This window comes from Danio rerio, chromosome 9 (assembly GCF_049306965.1).
Source record: "Danio rerio strain Tuebingen ecotype United States chromosome 9, GRCz12tu, whole genome shotgun sequence".
NCBI classification, from domain to species: domain Eukaryota; kingdom Metazoa; phylum Chordata; class Actinopteri; order Cypriniformes; family Danionidae; genus Danio; species Danio rerio.
This window is the reverse complement of record NC_133184.1, coordinates 3962501-3986712: the sequence shown is the minus strand read 5'-3', so window position 1 is coordinate 3986712 and position 24212 is coordinate 3962501. Positions and strand designations below refer to the sequence as shown.

Genomic DNA, 24212 nt, shown 5'->3' with positions numbered 1-24212 from the left:
GTACACCATCGCAAACGGGCTTACACTGAGTTAATTAATATCGCTACTCATGAAAAGGCCGGTATGGCTATTAACATGAAGTATGCATATAATAAGGTACAGTATATGTCAAAAGAATCAGTGCAATATCAGACAGCACTTGTGAGAACAGCAGAGTTATACCGTTAACAGATTCATTCAAGCAGTGTGTGCAGGGCCGGTGAGTGCTCCGTGTATGCTTTGGTCACTCAGTTATGTTATAAAAATCTATTTTCTTGTGATCACGGGATTTCGTTGAGATATTTTCCTCACGCACGCACGCATATTTATATTATTATTATTTTTTGCTTGTTAGTTTTATTGGTGTTGATTTCAAATACAATAAATCTGTTTGTATAAAACTTGTAGTAACGGTGCTCATAATTGGTGGGTGCGACTAAATTTTGGCTGATGCGCCTACATTTTTAAAGTTAGGAGCACCGATGCTACCAAGCAAAAAGGTTCATTTCGAGCCCTGAGGGGGGTCGCCTGGTGATTTCCAAAAATCTACTTATCATTATTATTAGACCATAAGAATTACCATATTTTATCCATAACCAACTGAAGAGAAAAAAACAGCCGTTTATAGTTACTATAGTAGCTTATATACTTGTACTATTGGATTGCGACCCCTGGGGTAAATACATTATTAAAGACAGCAATAGCGTCAGATGCAGCAGATTGATTTTATAATACCAGGTTAAACTTTCTGGCCCATTTAAAGCACTGAAATACATTTAAAAAATTAAACGAAGAATAGACTTTGGTCTATTGGTGTGTGTGTGTGTGCGCCATTGCATGCAAGTTTTCTGTATTTATAACCACCTCAGAGGATATTGGGGGTCGCGAGTCACTGGCATTGTTATTTTAGGGGTCGCGTGCTGAAAAGTTTGGGAACCCCTGCCCTAAATGATATTATTTAAAGTAGTGGTCTGTTAAATGATATTAGCTTGCAGCAAAATCCTCAAAATCAGCGAGCGCCTGAATGAGAGATGACGTGTTAGTGGTTTTCAGTGGAACACACAGTATGTGACATTGGCTGTGTCAGTTAGTGAATATGTTTTGGTTGTGCTTGTGTCGGCTGCCGGATGATGGATTGCCTGTCAGGAGGACAAAGTATTTTATATTCCCTGTTCCTTTCAATGCTAATGGAGTCAATGATGTCTTTAAAGCAGGCCAGCTGCGTTCAAGTCTGTCACAGCTAGAGTATTTCTCTCAAGCACACTTTGTTTTCTGCAGTTATATTTGCGTTGTGTCAGCGGCATTCCTGTTGGATTGTAAGATCAGCAGTGCATTAAATGTACTCATTTGTATTTTAAGTTAATACAATTTCTCATCTATACTTAACATTTAGCTAACACTGAAAATAAATAAATAAAACTGTATAGGAAAATAACTATATATTCAGAAAATGAAAGAAAATAAATCTGACAACCATATTACTAAAAGTTTGATGATAAACACACACACACACAAAAATAAACTTGCAAGTAGTCTAGTGGAGGTTGCTTGATTATTTTTAATTTACATCTTACGTTTGCTTGTTTTTATTTATTTTTTTATTAAAAATACTAGATATATTAATGAATGGATGGGGAAGTTGCACTCCTTTACATATACTGAATTGAATTTTTTTTTGGATTATTATTATTTCTGGAAGATCTAAAAGTGGTGGTGTTGGTTAAGGCAAGAATTTCAACCTTTTAATGGAGGAAAAAAATCTGGTTGTTTTTATTGAAGTGTTTTGACGTCACTTGATCAGATCACTTGAAATGCACGCCTAGAAGATGTAAGATTCACAGCATTGCAGATCTACTAGTGTATAACATCAGTTATTAAATATTATTATGTTATATGTTTGGTGACTTTCCCAGAGATGGGTTGCGGCTGGAAGGGCATCCACTGCGTAAAAACTTGCTGGATAAGTTGGCGGTTCATTCCGCTGTGGCGACCCCTGGATTAATAAAGGGACTTAGCCGACAAGAAAATGAATGAATGAATGAATGAATGAATGAAAAGTTTGGTACTTTGACGTCACACCACTTGGACTGCGCAGTCCCACTTCAAATCTCTTTGCTATATCCACAGCATGTGTTTTTCATCCATCGTTAAAACTTTCGGTGACAGGTTTATGTGATTATCAGTCGATAATGTCATTTAATCTAAAAAAAAATCAGTTAAATAGACTTCAACGTTAATTTAGTTGATCAAACGTAAAAGAAGATAAAGTCATTTAAACACAGATGCCGTCAGGAGCAGCTGCTGATCCCTGAAAATCCATTGAAAATACTACTAGATAAAATAAATGTTGACATTTTAAAGACAATGAGCATGTAATTAAACGCAGTGCGTTTTCTCTGTTCCGAGGCCCACTTTATAATAGATTTTAAAAATGCAAAAATAAAAATATAGCTGCAAGCAGCAATTAACGGGGGTCAAGCAGTTTAGCAGGGTAAGGTCATATAGCAGTTAGGACGCCTGTAAGTAGTTCATTCGACAATAAAATATACGATTAGAGTGTTAGAGTTTATAGATTGAGCTAACAAATGTTTGATTAAACACTCCAGAAATGCAACTTCAGTTTTTACATATAGACAAATTTCTTATGATCATTTCGAGTGACCGCTTTTATGTCAAAGTGACCATTATAAGCAGCCCTATGATATAATGTGTAGATCGAGTCATGGCACCTTAGACAAAGACACAACATGTCAAATTTTAAGTTAATCAGATAAATGGTTACTCAGATACAGTGATTTTACAATGTATAGCGCCACCATGTGGCCAATGTCTACGAGTTTTATGCTATGACCTTAGACTGACCTCTTGCATATGTGTAACAAGTTTGGTGAAGATATTTTAATTCATTCATGAGTTATGGCTATTTTAGCTCTTCTTAATAAAAATGACAAAAGAGCAGTGAATAAGCTATTAGTGATCTCCTACTGCCATCTAGTGGCCACAGTGTAATTTATTTATGTGATTACAGCCATTTAGGTGTGCATAAACATATCCCTTCTATAATTGAGCATGTTCTAACTATATTAAATGAAAAATTTGTATTTTATTAAAATAATTAAAAATCTACAGAGTAAAAAGTGTGAAAAGCTTTAACTAAATTTGATCTTAAATGCATTAACTGTGTTCATGCCATGTCAGTTTGGGATTCAGAATGCATTACATAACATTACATCACATTCTTTGCTATAGAGCAGTAAAATAAACAATAGGTGGTCTGTTACTGCCATCTAGAAGCCACAGTTGTGATTTTCTTTACATATGTTTTAAAACAAGGTGTTTAATCATAGAACCAGTTTTACCTATTAGAATTATTATGGAGAGGTTAACTGGGACCAAATTAGATGTTTAATGCATAACAGTGTTTACATCAGGTCAAAATGTGATTCAGAATGATCCTAAATGCAATTTCCCTGACTTTAAACTCAAAAAATGTAAAACAACAAAGGAATGCAAATGTTTTGAACAATAAATAAGTGGTCTTGTTGTGACATCTAGTGGTTAGAAATGGTAGGTGACAGTTAAATGTCTGTGTTATAGTGGCTAAAATGATAGAATATTGAAAATATGTGTTTTTGAGACCTTTAAACATCCAAGATGGACAAAAAAAACCTTATAAATCATTTCAGTGATAAGTGTGTAAATGAAGCACATTTACTTCATTTTTAAGCCATTTTAGCATGTTTTTAGAACCATTTCCACTATTATAGCGCCACCTATTGCCCAATCTCCACAAGATTTTGCATGTTTATTCACATTGATATGCCACATCTGCTCACCAATTTCTGTGATGTTTTCGGTTTTCCTTATTAGTTTACAGGCATGTAGGTTCGTGTAGACACGCCCCTTTTGTTAATGAGCCTGTTACAGCTATCTAAAATGGAAAGTTCAACTTTTTTTTGATAATTATTGATCTACTTAGTCCAGAGGTTCATACAACACTGGTTTCGTTGCGATTGAGTTAAAAACCAGGGACTAGTTCGCAAAAGTAGGTTTTGTTTATATTGATGGTTTTTTAATGAACAGTTTGAGTAACAGCAGTGGTTTTAGTCTCAAACTGTTCAGTATGAGCAGACCTATCATATGATATGTAGATTTAGCGTTTTTTGTGAAATAGTATGTAAATGAAGCAAATTTACTTTATTTTTAAGTGATTTAGCATTATTTAAAGAGTATTTTTTCTATTATAGCGCCACCTATGGTTTGATCTTCACAAAATTTTGCAAGTTTTATCTCGTTGATATGCCACATGTGTTCTCCAATTTCTGTGATGTTTTGAGCTTTCCTTATTGGTTTACAGGCATGTAGGTTCGTGTGGACAAGCCCCTTTTGTAAATTAGCCTGTTACAGCTAGCCAAAGTGAAAAGTTCAACTTTTTTTCGATAATTATTGATCTACACAGTCCAGAGATTCCAACAACACTGGTTTCGTCGCGATTGAGTGAAAAACCAGGGACTAGTTCGCAAAAGTAGGTTTTGTTTATATTGATGGTTTTTTAAAGATCGGTGTGAGTGACAGCAATTGTTATAGTGTCAAACTGTTCAGTATGAGCAGACCTATCATATGATATGTAGAATAAGTGTATTTGTGAAATAGTGTTTAAATGAAGCACATTTACTTTATTTTTAAGCCATTTGGCATGTTTTTAAGACTATTTTTGCTATTATAGCGCCACCTATGGCTTAATCTTCACAAAATTTTGCAAGTTTCATCTCGTTGATATGCCACATGTGCTCACCAATTTCTGTGATGTTTTGGGCTTTCCTTATTGGTTTACAGGCATGTAGGTTTGTGTGGACACGCCCCTTTTGTAAATTAGCCTGTTACAGCTAGTCAAAGTGAAAAGTTCAACTTTTTTTTGATAATTATTTATCTACACAGTCCAGAGATTCTAACAACACTGGTTTCGTTGCAATTGAGTGAAAAACCAGGGACTAGTTCGCAAAAGTAGATTTATCATATGTTGATGAATATTTAACAAACGGTGCAAGTGACAGCAGTGGTTTTAGTGTCAAACTGTTCGGTAGGAGCAGGCCTATCATATGATATGTATTTTGTGTGGTTTTGCAAAAGGTTGTGTGATACACAACCCAATACACCTTAAAACTGCGTAAAATCGCCCCCTAGTGGCCGATTTCTTTCAAAATTCTTACAGACCTCTAGGACCATGAGTCGAACATGCCCAGGGAGTTTCGTTCCGATCGCTGATCGTTAACCTTGCTAAATGGCTGCACAATTTTAATTGGCTAATGGCGGCCATGTTTTTGGAGATGTGCCTTTGTCCTTATAATATGTTATGGCAAACTGGTCAAAGACACTGCATGACAAATTTCAAGCTGATCGGACTAACGGTTGTAAGGTTAGGGTCATTTTATGGTTTTTAAGCTTTATAGCGCCACCATGTGGCCAAAGTCCGCTGTTTTCGCACTGTCACATCAAATTGAGCTTATACATGTTTGTACCAAGTTTGGTGATGATATCTCATTTCGATCAAAAGTTATAGCTCCATTTAGCATTTAGCTTCAATTAGCATCGAACATTGTTGTGTACTGTTTCGAGTGAGAATAAAAATTTCAACTTTTTTTTGATAATTATTGATATTCAGTGTCTAGAGAACATTTGAGAGCTGGTTTGGTTTAGATTAAGTGAAAAACCTAGGACTAGTTCGCAAAAGTAGGTTTCGGATAAATTGCAATGTAGCGGGAAAACGGAGCGTCGTAGAGCAAAAATTTCTGCAATACACTTTTGTTCGGGTTAACCCAGGGATTCAAAAAATGTAAAGTTTTTGAGTCTACGAGAAACGGTGAACGTATAGCGGCCAAAAATGTCCAAAAAGTGGGTTTTTGGCGCCATAGCGCCACCTATGGTCTGATTTGGCTGATCTTTGGCCAGAACGTAGTGTACCGGGGTACTACGATCTGGCCAAGTTTCAGCTCTCTCGGCCTTACGGTTTGGTCTGGGCAATAGTGACTTCGGCAGAATAATAATAATAATAATAATAAATATAGCTGCAAGCAGCAATTAACGGGGGTCAAGCAGTTTAGTAGGGTATGGTTATATAGCAGTTAGGACGCCTGTAAGTAGTTTATTCAACAATGAAATATACGATTAGAGTGTTAGAGTTTATAGATTGAGCTAACAAATGTTTGATAAAACACTCCAGAAAAGCAATTTCAGTTTTTTCATATTGGAAAATTTCGAGTGACCGCTTTTATGTCAAAGTGACCAGTATAAGCAGCCCTATGATATAATGTGGAGATCGAGTCATGGCACCTTAGACAAAGACACGGCATGTCAAATTTTAAGTTAATCAGATAAATGGTTACTCAGATACAGTGATTTTACAATGTATAGCGCCATCATGTGGCCATTATCTACGAGTTTTATGCTATGACCTTAGACTGACCTCTTGCATATGTGTAACAAGTTTGGTGAAGATATTTTAATTCCTTCATGAGTTATGGCTATTTTAGCTCTTCTTAATAAAAATGACAAAAGAGCAGTGAATAAGCTATTAGTGATCTCATACTGCCATCTAGTGGCCACGGTGTAATTTATTTATGTGATTACAGCCATTTAGGTGTGCATAAACATATCCCTTCTATAATTGAGCATGTTCTAACTATATAAAATTAAAATTTTGTATTTTATTAAAATAATTAAAAATCTACAGAGTAAAAAGTGTGACAAGCTTTGACTAAATTTGATCTTAAATGCATTAACTGTGTTCATGCCATGTCAGTTTGGGATTCAGAATGCATTACATAACATTACATTACATTCTTTGCTATAGAGCAGTAAAATAAACAATAAGTGGTCTGTTACTGCCATCTAGAAGCCACAGTTGTGATTTTCTTTACATATGTTTTAAAACAAGGTGTTTAATCATAGAACCAGTTTTACCTATTAGAATTATTATGAAGAGGTTAACTGGGACCAAATTAGATGTTTAATACATAACAGTGTTTACATCAGGTCAAAATGTGATTCAGAATGATCCTAAATGCAATTTCCCTGACTTTAAACTCAAAAAATGTAAAGCAACAAAGGTATGCAAATGTTTTGAACAATAAATAAGTGGTCTTGTTGTGACATCTAGTGGTTAGAAATGGTAGGTGACAGTTAAAAGTCTGTTATAGTGGCTAAAATTATAGACTATTGAAAATATGTGTTTTTGAGACCTTTAAACATCCAAGATGGACAAAAAAAAAATAACTTGTAAATCATTTCAGTGAAAAGTGTGTAAATGAAGAACATTTACTGCATTTTTAAGCCATTTTAGCATATTTTAGAACCATTTCCACTATTATAGCGCCACCTATTGCCCAATTTCCACAAAATCTTGCAAGTTTATTCACATTGATATGCCACATCTGCTCACCTATTTCTGTGATGTTTTCGGTTTTCCTTATTGGTTTACAGGCATGTAGGTTCGTGTAGACACGCCCCTTTTGTAAATGAGCCTGTTACAGCTATCTAAAATGGAAAGTTCAACTTTTTTTTGATAATTATTGATCTACTCAGTCCAGAGGTTCATACAACACTGGTTTCGTTGCGATTGAGTTAAAAACCAGGGACTAGTTCGCAAAAGTAGGTTTTGTTTATATTGATGGTTTTTTAATGAACGGTGTGAGTGACAGCAGTGGTTTTAGTGTCAAACTGTTCAGTATGAGCAGACCTATCATATGATATGTAGATTAAGTGTTTTTTGTGAAATAGTGTGTAAATGAAGCAAATTTACTTTATTTTTAAGCAATTTAGCATTATTTAAAGACTATTTTTGCTATTGTAGCGCCACCTATAGTTTGATCTTCACAAAATTTTGCATGTTTCTTCACATTGATATGTCACATGTGCTCACCAATTTCTGTGATGTTTTGAGTATTCCTTATTGGTTTACAGGCATGTAGGTTCGTGTGGACACGCCTCTTTTGTAAATTAGCCTGTTACAGCTAGCCAAAGAGAAAAGTTCAACTTTTTTTTGATAATTATTGATCTACACAGTCCAGAGATTCCAACAACACTGGTTTTGTCGCGATTGAGTGAAAAACCAGGGACTAGTTCGCAAAAGTAGGTTTTTTCTATATTGAGGAATATTTACCGAACGGTGTAAGTGACAGCAGTGGTTTGAGTGTCAAACTGTTCGGTATGAGCAGGCCTATCATATGATATGTAGATTAAGTGTTTTTTGTGAAATAGTATGTAAATGAAGCAAATTTACTTTATTTTTAAGCGATTTAGCATTATTTAAAGACTATTTTTGCTATTATAGCGCCACCTATGGTTTGATCGTCACAAAATTTTGCAAGTTTTATCTCGTTGATATGCCACATGTGTTCACCAATTTCTGTGATGTTGTGAGTTTTCCTTATTGGTTTACAGGCATGTAGATTTGTGTGGACACGCCCCTTTTGTAAATTAGCCTGTTACAGCTAGCCAAAGTGAAAAGTTCAACTTTTTTTTGATAATTATTGATCTACACAGTCCAGAGATTCCAACAACACTGGTTTCGTCGCGATTGAGTGAAAAACCAGGGACTAGTTCGCAAAAGTAGGTTTTTCCTATATTGAGGAATATTTAACGAACGGTGTAAGTGACAGCTGTGGTTTGAGTGTCAAACTATTCGGTATGAGCAGGTCTATCATATGATATGTATTTTGTGTGGTTGCGCAAAAGGTTGTGTAATACACAACCCATTACGCACTAAAAATATGTAATATCGCCCCCTAGTGGCCGATTTCTTTCAAAATTCTTACAGATCTCTAGGACCATGAGTTGAACATGCCCAGCGAGTTTCGTTCCGATCACTCATCGTTAACCCTGTTAAATGGCTGCTCAATTTTAATTGGCCAATGGCGGCCATGTTTTTTGAGATATGCCAATGTCCTTATAGTATGTTATGACAACTTGGTCAAAGACACTGCATGCCAAATTTCAAGCTGATCTGACTAATGGCTGTAATGTTAGAGTACTTTTTATGTTATTTAAACTTTATAGCGCCACCATGAGGCCAAAGTCCACGGGTTTTGCACTGTCACATCAAATTAAGCTTACACATATGTGTACCAAGTTTGGTGATGATATCTCATTCCTTTCAAAAGTTATAGCTAAAATTAGCAATTAGCTTCAATTAGCATCGAACATTGTTGTGTACTGTTTCGTGCGAGAATAAAAATGTCAACTTTTTTTTGATAATTATTGATATTCAGTGTCCAGAGAACATTTCAGAGCTGGTTTGGTTCAGATTGGGCAAAAAACCTAGGACTAGTTCGCAAAAGTAGGTTTCGGACAAATCGCGATGTAGCGGGAAAACGGTCCACCGTAGAGAAAATCTGGGTCACTCCACTTTTGTTCGGGCTGACCCAAGGATTCCAAATATGTAATTTTTTTGAGTCTACGACAAACGGTGTACAAATGGCGGCCAAAATAATGGGTTTTGGCGCAATAGCGCCACCTATGGGCCGATTTGGCTGATCTTCAGTGAGAATGTAGTGTACCGGAGTACTACCATCTGGCCAAGTTTCAGCTCTCTCGGACGTACGGTTTGGCCTGGGCAATAGTGACTTCGGCAGAATAATAATAATAAAAATCCTTACAAATACAATAGGGTTTCAGCGCTTCGCGCTTGACCCCCTAATAAAAATCTTAACAAAAACAATAGGGTTTCAGCGCTTCGCGCTTGACCCCCTAAATATAGCTGCAAGCAGCAATTAACGGGGGTCAAGCAGTTTAGCAGGGTAAGGTCCTATAGCAGTTATGACGCCTGTAAGTAGTTTATTCGACAATGAAATATACGATCAGAGGGTTAGAGTTTATAGATTGAGCTAACAAATGTTTGATTAAACACTCCAGAGAAGCAACTTCAGTTTTTACATATTGACAAATTTTTAATGAACATTTCGAGTGACCGCTTTTATGTCAAAGTGACCAGTATAAGCAGCCCTATGATATAATGTGTAGATCGAGTCATGGCACCTTAGACAAAGACACGACATGTCAAATTTTAAGTTAATCAGATAAATGGTTACTCAGATACAGTGATTTTACAATGTATAGCGCCATCATGTGGCCATTGTCTACGAGTTTTATGCTATGACCTTAGACTGACCTCTTGCATATGTGTAACAAGTTTGGTGAAGATATTTTAATTCCTTCATGAGTTATGGCTATTTTAGCTCTTAATAAAAATGACAAAAGAGCAGTGAATAAGCTATTAGTGATCTCCTACTGCCATCTAGTGGCCACAGTGTAATTTATTTATGTGATTACAGCCATTTAGGTGTGCATAAACATATCCCTTCTATGACTGAGCATGTTCTAACTATATAAAATGAAAAATTTGTATTTTATTAAAATAATTAAAAATCTACAGAGTAAAAAGTGTGACAAGCTTTGACTAAATTTGATCTTAAATGGATTAACTGTGTTCATGCCATGTCAGTTTGGGATTTAGAATGCATTACATAACATTACATTACATTCTTTGCTACAGAGCAGTAAAATAAACAATAAGTGGTCTGTTACTGCCATCTAGAAGCCACAGTTGTGATTTTCTTTACACATGTTTTAAAACAATGTGTTTAATCATAGAACCAGTTTTACCTATTAGAATTATTATGAAGAGGTTAACTGGGACCAAATTAGATGTTTAATACATAACAGTGTTTACATCAGGTCAAAATATGATTCAGAATGATCCTAAATGCAATTTCCCTGACTTTAAACTCAAAAAATGTAAAACAACAAAGGTATGCAAATGTTTTGAACAATAAATAAGTGGTCTTGTTGTGACATCTAGTGGTTAGAAATTGTAGGTGACAGTTAAAAGTCTGTGTTATAGTGGCTAAAATGATAGAATATTGAAAATGTGTTTGAGACCTTTAAACATCCAAGATGGACAAAAAAAATAACTTTTAAATCATTTCAGTGATAAGTGTGTAAATGAAGCACATTTACTTCATTTTTAAGCCATTTTAGCATGTTTTTAGAACCATTTCCACTATTATAGCGCCACCTATTGCCCAATCTCCACAAGATTTTGCAAGTTTATTCACATTGATATGCCACATCTGCTCACCAATTTCTGTGATGTTTTGGGTTTTCCTTATTGGTTTACAGGCATGTAGGTTCGTGTAGACACGCCCCTTTTGTTAATGAGCCTGTTACAGCTATCTAAAATGGAAAGTTCAACTTTTTTTTGATAATTATTGATCTACTCAGTCCAGAGGATCATACAACACTGGTTTCGTTGCGATTGAGTTAAAAACCAGGGACTAGTTCGCAAAAGTAGGTTTTGTTTATATTGATGGTTTTTTAATGAACGGTTTGAGTAACAGCAGTGGTTTGAGTGTCAAACTGTTCAGTATGAGCAGACCTATCATATGATATGTAGATTAAGTGTTTTTTGTGAAATAGTGTGTAAATGAAGCAAATTTACTTTATTTTTAAGCAATTTAGCATTATTTAAAGACTATTTTTGCTATTGTAGCGCCACCTATAGTTTGATCTTCACAAAATTTTGCATGTTTCTTCACATTGATATGTCACATGTGCTCACCAATTTCTGTGTTGTTTTGAGTATTCCTTATTGGTTTACAGGCATGTAGGTTCGTGTGGACACGCCTCTTTTGTAAATTAGCCTGTTACAGCTAGCCAAAGAGAAAAGTTCAACTTTTTTTTGATAATTATTGATCTACACAGTCCAGAGATTCCAACAACACTGGTTTTGTCGCGATTGAGTGAAAAACCAGGGACTAGTTCGCAAAAGTAGGTTTTTCCTATATTGAGGAATATTTACCGAACGGTGTAAGTGACAGCAGTGGTTTGAGTGTCAAACTGTTCGGTATGAGCAGGCCTATCATATGATATGTAGATTAAGTGTTTTTTGTGAAATAGTATGTAAATGAAGCAAATTTACTTTATTTTTAAGTGATTTAGCATTATTTAAAGACTATTTTTGCTATTATAGCGCCACCTATGGTTTGATCGTCACAAAATTTTGCAAGTTTTATCTCGTTGATATGCCACATGTGTTCACCAATTTCTGTGATGTTGTGAGTTTTCCTTATTGGTTTACAGGCATGTAAATTTGTGTGGACACGCCCCTTTTGTAAATTAGCCTGTTACAGCTAGCCAAAGTGAAAAGTTCAACTTTTTTTTGATAATTATTGATCTACACAGTCCAGAGATTCCAACAACACTGGTTTCGTCGCGATTGAGTGAAAAACCAGGGACTAGTTCGCAAAAGTAGGTTTTTCCTATATTGAGGAATATTTAACGAACGGTGTAAGTGACAGCTGTGGTTTGAGTGTCAAACTGTTCGGTATGAGCAGGCCTATCATATGATATGTATTTTGTGTGGTTGCGCAAAAGGTTGTGTAATACACAACCCATTACGCACTAAAAATATGTAATATCGCCCCCTAGTGGCCGATTTCTTTCAAAATTCTTACAGATCTCTAGGACCATGAGTTGAACATGCCCAGCGAGTTTCGTTCCGATCACTCATCGTTAACCCTGTTAAATGGCTGCTCAATTTTAATTGGCCAATGGCGGCCATGTTTTTTGAGATATGCCAATGTCCTTATAGTATGTTATGACAACTTGGTCAAAGACACTGCATGCCAAATTTCAAGCTGATTGGACTAATGGCTGTAATGTTAGAGTACTTTTTATGTTATTTAAACTTTATAGCGCCACCATGTGGCCAAAGTCCACGGGTTTTGCACTGTCACATCAAATTAAGCTTACACATATGTGTACCAAGTTTGGTGATGATATCTCATTCCTTTCAAAAGTTATAGCTACAATTAGCAATTAGCTTCAATTAGCATCGAACATTGTTGTGTACTGTTTCGTGCGAGAATAAAAATGTCAACTTTTTTTTGATAATTATTGATATTCAGTGTCCAGAGAACATTTCAGAGCTGGTTTGGTTCAGATTGGGTAAAAAACCTAGGACTAGTTCGCAAAAGTAGGTTTCGGACAAATCGCGATGTAGCGGGAAAACGGTCCACCGTAGAGAAAATCTGGGTCACTCCACTTTTGTTCGGGCTGACCCAAGGATTCCAAATATGTAATTTTTTTGAGTCTACGACAAACGGTGTACAAATGGCGGCCAAAATAATGGGTTTTGGCGCAATAGCGCCACCTATGGGCCGATTTGGCTGATCTTTGGTGAGAATGTAGTGTACCGGAGTACTACCATCTGGCCAAGTTTCAGCTCTCTCGGACGTACGGTTTGGCCTGGGCAATAGTGACTTCGGCAGAATAATAATAATAAATATAGCCGCAAGCGGCGATTAACGGGGTTCGAGCATTTGGCAAACTAATTGCCATTTAGGCAATTTAGATGTAGGACAACCCAACATTTAAGGCTGACCCTAAAGAAATCCATGATGTAATGTAATAAATGGTAAAAATATAAAGCCTACATAAATGAAGTGGTAACCTGGTACTAAATCAGCTTTTAAATGCAATAACAGAGTTTATGCCATGTCAAGATGTGATTCAGAATGATCTTTAATGGACATTTAGTGACTTTAAACCAACATTATGAGGTCTTGTGCTGTCATCTAGTGGTTTATATTAGTAATGCATGTTTAGATCCTTTGTGGAAGCATATGAACACACTGTGCTCTTCAGATAAATATATCAAGCTCATTTATGCACAAAAGTTCAATTGTTTTTCATAATTACTGATTTAGACAGTGCAGACATTTGTACAACACTGATTTTGTTCAATTTGAGCAAAAAAGCAGGGACGAGTTCATAAAAGTATTGTTTGAAATAATGGTGAATAATAAATGGATGGTTATAGTTACAGCAGTGGATTTCATGCCAAAGTGATCAGAATGTGCAGGCCTATCATATATTATGTCAGATCAAGTATATTTATGAAAAGCTGTCTACAATAAACACATATTATACAAATTATGGTAAAATAGCAATGGAAATCAGTGTTTTTGAGACCTTTTCTACTGTTACAGCGCCACCTATTGACCTATCTTCACAAAATTGTGTATGCCTGTTAAGAATCACATGTCAGATGTGCATACCAGATTTCACGAAGTTTTGAGTTTTCCTTATGCATTTACATGCATTTAGGTCAATATAAGACACACCCCTTTTGTAAATGAGCCATTTATAGCTGCCAAAAGAGGAAAGTTCAACTCATTTCAATAACTATTGATCTGCTCAGTTCAGAGATTCATACAACACTGGTTTCGTGGTGATTGAGCGAAAAACCAGGGACTAGTTCGCAAAAGTAGGTTTTTCATATATTAATCAATATTTAATAAACAGATTGAGTGACATCATTGGTTTTAGTGTCAAACTGTTCAGTATGAGCAGGTCTATCATATGATATGTATTTTGTGTGGCTGTGCAAAACTTTATGTAATAACCAATCAATTACATTCTCAAAAAACCCAAAATCGCCCCCTAGTGGCGGATTTCTTTCAAAATTCTTACAGACCTCTAGGACCATGAGTCGAACATGCCCACCGAGTTTCGTTCCGATCACTCATCGTTAACCTAGTTTAATGGTTGTTTAATCTTAATTGGCTAATGGCGGCCATGTTTTTTGAGATATGCCAATGTCCTTATAGTATGTCATGACACGTTAGACAAAGACACTGCATGCCAAATTTCAAGCTGATTGGACAAATGGTTGTGAGGTTAGAGTAATTTTTATGTTTTATAGGCTTTATAGCGCCACCATGAGGCCAAAGTTAGCGGGTTTTGCACTGTGACCTCAAATTGACCTTATACATGTGTGTACCAAGTTTGATGAAGATATCTCAATCCGTTCAAAAGTTACAGCTACAATTAGCTTTTAGCTTACATTAGCATGTTACATTTTTGCGTACGGTTTCGCGTGAAATCAACATTTCAACTTTCTTTCAATAACTTTTGCTATTCAGTGTCCAAAGAACATTTCTACACTGGTTTGGTTCAGATTGGGTGAAAACCCTAGGACTAGTTCGCAAAAGTAGGTTTCGGACAAATCGCGATGTAGCGGAAAAACGGTGCGTCGTAGAGAAATTCTGGGTGACTCCACTTTTGTTCGGGATGACCCAACGATTCCAAAAGTGTAAAGTTTTTGAGCCTACGACTAACGGTTTAGAAATGGCTGCCAAATTACTAAATTTTTTTTGTTTTTAGCGCTGTAGCGCCACCTATGGCCCGATTTTGACGAGCCTTTGGATCTGAGTAGCGGTGAGGAGTACTACCATCTGACCAAGTTTGAGGCCAATAGGCCTTAGGGTTTGGCCTGGGCAATAGTGATTATGGCAGAAGTAAAATAATAATAATAATAATAATAATAATAAAAATTCTTACAAAAACAATAGGGTTTCAGCGCTTCGCGCTCGAACCCCTAATAATAAATATAGCCGCAAGCGGCGATTAACGGGGTTCGAGCATTTGGCAACCTAATAGCCATTTAGGCAATTTAGATGTAGGACAACCCAACATTTAAGGCTGACCCAAAAGAAATCCATGATGTAATGTAATAAATGGAAAAAAATATAAAGCCTACATGAATGAAGTGGTAACCTGGGACTAAATCAGCTTTTAAATGCAATAACAGAGTTTATGCCATGTCAAGATGTGATTCAGAATGATCTTTAATGGAAATTTAGTGACTTTAAACCAACATTATGAGGTCTTGTGCTGTCATCTAGTGGTTTATAGTAGTAATGCATGTTTATATCCTTTGTGGAAGCATATGAACACACTCTGCTCTTTAGATAAATATATCAAGCTCATTTATGCACAAAAGTTCAATTGTTTTTTCATAATTACTGATTTAGACAGTGCAGACATTTGTACAACACTGATTTTGTTCAATTTGAGCAAAAAAGCAGGGACGAGTTCATAAAAGTATTGTTTGAAATAATGGTGAATAATAAATGGATAGTCTGAGATACAGCAGTGGATTTTATGCCAAAGTGATCAGAATGTGCAGGCCTGTCATATAATATCTCAGATCAAGTATATTTGTGAAAAGCTGTCTACAATAAACACATATTATACAAATTATGGTCAAATAGCAATGGAAATTAGTGTTTTTGAGACCTTTTCTACTGTTATAGCGCCACCTATTGACCTATCTTCACAAAATTTTGCATGCTTGTTAAGAATCACATCTCAGATGTGCATACCTGATTTCACGAAGTTTTCAGTTTTCCTTATGCATTTACATGCATTTAGGTCAATATAAGACACACCCCTTTTGTAAATGAGCCATTTATAGCTCCCAAAAGAGGAAAGTTCAACTCATTTCAATAACTATTGATCTGCTCAGTTCAGAGATTCATACAACACTGGTTACGTGGTGATTGAGCGAAAAACCAGGGACTAGTTCGCAAAAGTAGTTTTTTCATATATTAATTAATATTTAATGAACAGATTGAGTGACATCAGTGGTTTTAGTGTCAGACTGTTCGGTATGAGCAGCCCTATCATATGATATGTATCTTGTGTGGCTGTGCAAAACTTTGTGTAATAACCAATCAATTACAACCTCAAAAAACACAAAATCGCCCCCTAGTGGCGGATTTCTTTTAAAATTCTTACAGACCTCTAGGACCATGAGTCGAACATGCCCATCGAGTTTCGTTTTGATCACTCATCGTTAACCTAGTTTAATGGCTGTTTAATCTTAATTGGCTAATGGCGGCCATGTTTTTTGAGATATGCCAATGTCCTTATAGTATGTCATGACACGTTAGACAAAGACACTGCATGCCAAATTTCAAGCTGATTGGACTAATGGTTGTGAGGTTAGAGTCATTTTTAAGTTTTTTAGGCTTTATAGCGCCACCTTGAGGCCAAAGTTTGCGGGTTTTGCACTGTGACCTCAAATTGACCTTATACATGTGTGTACCAACTTTGATGAAGATATCTCAATCCGTTCAAAAGTTACAGCTACAATTAGCTTTTAGCTTACATTAGCATGTTACGTTCTTGTGTACGGTTTCGCGTGAAATCAACATTTCAACTTTCTTTCAATAACTTTTGCTATTCAGTGTCCAGAGAACATTTCTACACTGGTTTGGTTCAGATTGGGTGAAAGCCCAAGGACTAGTTCGCAAAAGTAGGTGTCGGACAAATCGCGATGTAGCGGAAAAACGGTGCGTCGTAGAGAAAATCTGAGTCACTCCACTTTTGTTCGTGCTGACGCAAGGATTCCAAATATGTAAAGTTTTTGAGCCTACGACAAACGGTTTAGAAATGGCGGCCAAATTACAAAATTTTTTTTGTTTTTATCGCTGTAGCGCCACCTATGGCCCGATTTTGACGAGCCTTTGGATCTGAGTAGCGGTGAGGAGTACTACCATCTGACCAAGTTTGAAGCCAATAGGCCTTACGGTTTGGCCTGGGCAATAGTGATTATGGCAGAAGTAAAATAATAATAATAATAATAATAATAATAAAAATTCTTACAAAAACAATAGGGTTTCAGCGCTTCGCGCTCGAACCCCTAAAAATCCTTACAAATACAATAGGGTTTCAGCGCTTCGCGCTTGACCCCCTAAAAACATCAAATCTTAAACTATCATTTTATAATGGCATTACAGTTCACTGGAAGCGCCTGAGCTGGCCATTCTAAATTAAGGGCCTACTCGCACTATGCCATCCGTACCGTGCCCAGGCCCGTTTCCCGGATCGTTTGAGAAGTGCGAGTGCGCTCAATCGGGCTCAAGCACGGTTCACTTGGCCGGCCCTGGCCCGGTTGGAAGAGGTGTGCCTGAGCCCGGTTCACTTGGGCTTTGGCGCGGTACGCTTGTGTGTGAGTGCAAAACAAGCCAAAGCCTGAAACTGAAAGCGAGACGTGATTTTTAAGCGGCTGTTTCATATGGATTTATTAATAATTCTTACTGTTCAATGAATGCAAACTGCCGTAGCTTATTAAAGACGAGAACTCCTCACAGCACGACAGCTGCGCGCCTTCAGCAGACCTCCTCATTCCTGCAGCACAAGAGCTTTATGATTGTTTATGAGCGCCAAAAGTGGCGGATCTGTTCGGCGAAATATCTGACTGCGTGTCCCCGCATCCCTAAGGACTGTTTGGCAAAATATTTGACTGCATGTCACTGCATATCAAACGATTGAAACGATATAACTAGAGAAATCTCCTCTGTGTTGCTGAGTGAGAGAGCGCTTCCCACTGAACAGCGCAGCAGCGATGACGTAAGCGTGCCGAGGCCCATTTGTGGTGTAAGCGCGGGCCGTCGGGGGAGACGGGAGGGGGGACAAGCGTGCTTTGGCCCAATTCGAGGCAACTGTACCTAGTGTGAGTACGGCCTAAGAGTGCCGGTCCGTACTCCCTATTGAGCCTAATGATGACGTGATTGTCACTTTAGTTTTAAAATGTTCATTTTGAATATTTCAATTGCTTGTTGTTTTTCAGGACTTGTTGTATGTTAATTTTTTTTTTGTCAGTATGTTTCAGTTGTGCTAAAGCAAGTTGAATGATTGTCTAATGACTGTTTTTTTTTTTTTGCCTGTGTTAGTTTGAAACAGTCAGGCGTTCACACAGGGAACCCTTGGCCACCCTATAAGGAGAGGACTCCTTTGCATCCCTGCTATAAAGGACTGGTGCGCCTGCTGCACTGCAAAACCTTACATATCGTCATCTTTACACTGCTTTATAAGGTGAGACTTCACACATTCAACGATATTTGTGGTCCATTTTAAAAGATATTTAGACTTAAGTTTAATGACTTCGAATAAGCCAATTTGCATAAAAAGTGCTGTTTAACAGAGCAACCAAGTTTTCGCAGTAATTCCTAATAATTTTCTTTCTCATGTCTAGCTGAAGTTTACATTTTTAAAGCATGTTTTCATGAACATTTAATATGATTAGCTTCATCCTTCCATCCCTTTCTTCCTTGCTAGCTTCCTTGCTTCCTTCCTTGCATACTCGCTTGATGCTTGGCTTTATAACAAACTGATGTTGTCAAATGGCTTGCCCAGTTAACCTAATTAACCTTGTTAAGTATTTAAATTACCCATCCATCCATCCATCCATCCCTCCCTCCATCCATCCATCCGTCCATCCAAATTAACCTTGTTAGTTCTTTAAATTACGCGTCTGTCTGTCTATCTATCTTTTGATTGGCTACAAAACAAACTACTGTTGTCAAATGGCTCACCTAATTAACATAGTTAAGCTGTTGTTATGGTTTAATTAAGTTGTCTAAGGAAAATAAACGTAACACTTATAATATTAAATTATTACTGAGTAGATGGATGGAAAATACACCAGGACACCAAAATGTACAGTCAATTCGTTTATTCCTCTTACGAGGAGAAGAAAAATGAAGCCAACAAAAGAGAGGCTTACATGCGTGCGCTTTGTACAATGTATGTATATATATATATATATATATATATATATATATATATATATATATATATATATATATATATATATATATATATATATATATATATATATATATATATATATAATTTAAAAAAATGCTATCAAAAGTTTTAGGGGAAAAGGAACTAGAGTGGCACCAAAGCAAAGAACTAAACAAAACCAAAAGCCACCTAAACTAGAACACAAGATCCCCCTCTGAACTTACTATTAAAAATCAAAATGTGAAAAAGAAACCGAAAACTTCAGGGTTTGCGACGCCACACATAAACTCCCTGACATAATAAGCAAAAATAAAAAATGCGGTGCTCACCCACTTACCTAGTGTTTCTGAACATTGAAGTTACCTACGGACAAAATGTATATCGTGCGACTCAGTAAACTATTCCCTTTTCCCAAAAAAGGAATGATAAACTCTTTAACCATAACTTAATTTACATCGATGTATTTATTCAGAAACACAGAACAAAGCATACAGGATGAACAGCAACGAGCGAACGCAAACCAACGCGCACACACATAGCACTTTGAAAAACAAGGCGTGCCGGTCGAATTTAAAGTCCGCGGAACAGAGTCCAATTGGTCCACGAGGAAACGCCCTAATGAGGAGTGACAGGCTCGGGATCCAATCAGGAGGTACCTAGTAGAGAAAAAAAGCAGAACAAAAGGTGGTAGGGCGAGACAAAGAGCGAATGACAGTCAAGGAGATGCAAAGTGAGCGAAGGGTGACAAGCAAAACAGAGAGGGAGAAGGCACAAAAATACAAACTCCCACGGACCATAACACTGTTAAATTACACTTCAAGCTGAATACTAGTATACTGTACCACCAACATGACACAAAATTAGAAATAGATTATTAAAACTATCATGTTCTATAAATGTTAAATGTGTTCTAAAATCTTCTCTCCATAAACTTGTGTAAACAACTACTACAGATGATTACCGATGTCTGACAGTGTAATGTTTTTCCATCTCTGTTTCTCTTTGTTAGATATGGATGGATCATCAGAACATGTCTGAGCATGTGTTGTGTATGGTGCTGTACCTGATAGAGCTTGGACTTGATAATCAGGTCCAGGATGACAAAGTGGAAGAGGTAAGGACATTATCCCTAAATTAAAGAGTGTTTTTGACGCGTGCATTGCTATCAGAAATCAAGAGCTTCTTAAAAGGATAGTTCACCCAAAATGGCAAACTGTCATCATTTAGACACTCTTCACATCTGGTATTAAAATACTTTATCGTTGAGCCAATCACAAAAGAATAAGGCTATATATAGGTGTCAATTGGGTATGAAACATTTTGAGCCTGTCTATGTTGAACTGCATTCGCATAAAAAAATAAAATCTAATTGTGTGTATATACAGGAAATATATGCTTGTATCATTTTCATCTCATCATATACATTTGGTTTATATTTTCATACACAATTTAAAATTTTCATGCGCAATTTATGTTTGGCCATTGTGTTTGGCCATCTGATCGCTATGGCGCCCTCCATGCAGCAGCCATGAAAAAGGTCTATAGACCTGAACAGTGCAGGGGCTTGCTTTATATACACAGAAAAGAAAGAAATCCAAAGATGCCTTTTAAAATTGTAAAGAAGTCTGTGTTTTTGAAATGAATGAAGGCAGCAGAAGTGATTGATTTATTTTAATTATATAGCCTAACATCTTTGTTGTTCTAAAACATTTTAAAAGTTGAATATAATGTGTTGAATAGGGGAAAAAAGTTTTTGTTTTTTACGCAGACTTTCAAAAAGGCCATGTTTTAGAGCAGTAATCCCAATAGCGTGAAACCATTATATTATTATTCAAGGTTATCATACTGTAAGAATCTTATAGCAGCCCATGCCTAGACTAGATTTGTGGCCTCTCGAAACCGTGAGCTTCAGATACTCTAAGAATTCCAGACGCTTGTTTTCTCTTGCTGAGTGTTTATTCTTCAATCTGCTGTAGGAGCCCTGTATCGAGGAGCACTGCCACGACAGCTGGTTCCCGGGCACCAGCCTGCTGTCTAACCTCCATCACGTCATCAACTTTGTGCGGGTTCGAGTGCCGGAGACGGCTCCGGAGGTGGAGAGGAAGCGAGAGAGGGAACGAGAGAGAGAAACTCCACCCAGCACCAGTTCAGAGAGCGCCACCTTTGGTCAGGTAAGGCAGACACTGTCAGGTGTGCAGGGACGTCTGGTTTCAAAGCGTCAATATGGGCGATTTGCAAAAATGACCCCTATATGCAGTTTTACTTTTTAACAACGTCACTCTCATTCCACAGAGCTCCAGAAGGCTTACAGGAAATTGGAGAGAGGTAGACGAGTTTGGGAATGCTTTAAAGTGGTGTGAAATGTCTTCAAGAGTTCTGTTTTGAATAACCAACAGTGGAATAGTCTCAAAAAAGAAAGCTTGTGCTTGATTTGTTTCGCAGACGTGTTAAAAGACCTGTTGCTTTTTTGTCAATGTTAATAACGTTTTAGGGTGCTTTCACACTGATCGATTCAGTTGTTCCGAAACAGAAATTACATTTCATTGTTGCTCTTTGCTCTTGGAGCGGTTCGCTTTCACACGGCAAAGTTTCTAAACGGACCAAAAGAGCTAAAACAAGTCACATGCGAGTAAACTCTCCTCACATTGGTCAGAGTTTCACGGTTTAGTCCCGCTCAGCTGTCAGGGGAGAGGGTGGTTTGGTGTTGTTAGACAAGGTGCACACGACGTGTCTGAAGAGGGAGGAGAGATGCGGTGGGGAGAGGTGAAAAGGGTGAGCGATGTATTTGAGAACCGGGAGGGAGACGCGAGATTACCAGGAGATTATCACTCATTTGTGGGCATCCGGGACACTTTCGAAACTTCCCGCCCTACTCATAATTCTCTCTTTATATAGCCGTGTGCATATTACATATCCATAAAACACTGATATAACCGCGCTCGGATCATATCGCTTTCTCACTGCAATCGATCCGCTCCAGAGTTTGTTTCAATCAAGCCGAGACCACCTCATTCAAGCGATCTCGGAGCGATTGCTTTGGCACGGAACAAATCGCGATTGCTGGATTCACATATGCCAAACGAACCGCTCTAACTGGGCAAACGAGACCGATTCCGAAACAAAAATGTAGGCGTGAAAGCACCCTTAGTGTGTCTTTGACAAAATACGCATGATGAAAACTGTTAGGAAACATTTTTGATTTTAGAAACTGTGTGTCTTGTGTTCTTGCATTTATTTTTGAAAAAAATATTTATATGTAGAGCCCTCATTTAATATTGGCACCCTTGCTTAATGAGAGCAAAGGAGGCTGTAGTAATGTACATGGGGTTGTGAAAGACGGACAAGTTTGGTTTTGGATAAGAGTTGAGGCTTTTTTATATATACATGTTTTGAAATCTTTTCTAGTGATGAATGAAATTATAAAGTAGTCACATGAATGGATTTAATATCTAAACAATAAAGACAATTATATTCATTCATTCATCTATTTTCTTGTCGGCTTAGTCCCTTTATTAATCCAGGGTCGCCACAGTGGAATGAACCGCCAACTTATCCGGCACATTTTTACACAGCGGATGCCCTTCCAGCCGCAACCCATCTTTGGGAAACATCCACACACATATTCACACGCACACACACACTCATACACTACGGACAATTTAGCCAACCCCTATTCACCTGTACCACATGTCTTTGGACTGTGGGGGAAAACAACCGGAGGAAACCCACAAGGAGAACATGCAAACTCCACACAAACGCCAACTGAGCTGAGGATCGAACCAGCGACCTTCTTGCTTAATTAATTAAAAATAGATTAAATTAGTTTATTTCCTCAAAATTCTACACACAATACCCCATAATGACAATGTGCAAAATTTTTTTTGAAATTGTTGCAAATTTATTAAAAATAAAAAAACCTGAAAAATTACATGGACATCAGTATTCACAGCCTTTGCTTTCTGCAAAAAAATAATAAATAAATAAATTTAAAAAACGCTTCGGTAAACACGCAGTCTACGTAATTAGAGGAGTTTTTTTTTATTCCTCCTGCTCATTCCTGGTCTGCTTCTGTTCAGAATCTGCGTGAAGCTCAGGTGTTCAGTCTGGTGGCGGAGCGCAGGAGAAAGTTCCAGGAGATCATCAACCGCAGCAACCATGAGGCCAGTCAGGCAGTGCGCCCCAAGTCCTCAGCGTCCCGCTGGCTTCCACCGGGAACGCCTCCACAGCTGGTGACCGAGATCCTGGAGATACGCGAGAGCATGCTGTCGCTGCTGGTTAAACTGCACCAGAAACTGTCGGCCAAGCAGAACTCTCTGTCTCTGAGCTGGTTGGCCGAGGTGGATCCTGCCCATCATGCGCACGGAGACGGTTTAACGGCCATCGAAAGAATCTTAGCCAAAGCTTCAGCTCGAAGCAGACACAGTAAAAGATGCCTACAGGAGATCTGCGGGAAAGTGTGTCCACCCATACCGCCAAAGAAGATCAGTCCTGGAGATAAGAAGAGCATGGACAAGGAGGAGAGGTGCGTGGGTCCTATTTCAGAGCTCTCACATTCTACATTTGGTTTTGTTTGTTCTTTTCTACTTAAAGGGCACCTATTTTACCCCTTTTTTAAATGTAATATTAATATTATGGTTCTTCTGAGTGTGCCAGTCTATGTTCGGCTCAACACAATTCTGATTTCTTATTATAATGTGTTCAAAAGTGTTATTTTGGGGTTGTGTAGACAGCTCGCTGTTTTAGGGGTGTGTTGCTTCACATAAAAATGAGTTCCAACTTCCCACCAAACTTAACAAGGG

General features: G+C 37.4%; 1 protein-coding gene across 5 annotated transcripts in view; it reads left to right on the top strand.

Annotated features, from left to right (window-relative positions):
* Positions 1 to 24212, top strand: part of ubr3 (ubiquitin protein ligase E3 component n-recognin 3) — a 119203-nt gene that overhangs the window by 40074 nt on the left and 54917 nt on the right. For 3 of the 5 annotated variants that reach the window (NM_001423758.1, XM_017357738.4, XM_073911864.1), the window contains 4 exons: positions 18558 to 18699; positions 20423 to 20527; positions 21390 to 21584; positions 23490 to 23935. In NM_001423758.1, coding sequence (NP_001410687.1) covers positions 18558 to 18699; positions 20423 to 20527; positions 21390 to 21584; positions 23490 to 23935 — 888 coding nt within the window. Of the gene's footprint in view, positions 1 to 18557; positions 18700 to 20422; positions 20528 to 21389; positions 21585 to 21705; positions 21739 to 23489; positions 23936 to 24212 lie in introns of all 5 variants that reach the window. The other 2 variants (XM_021478824.3, XM_021478823.3) reach the window with 1 other exon arrangement.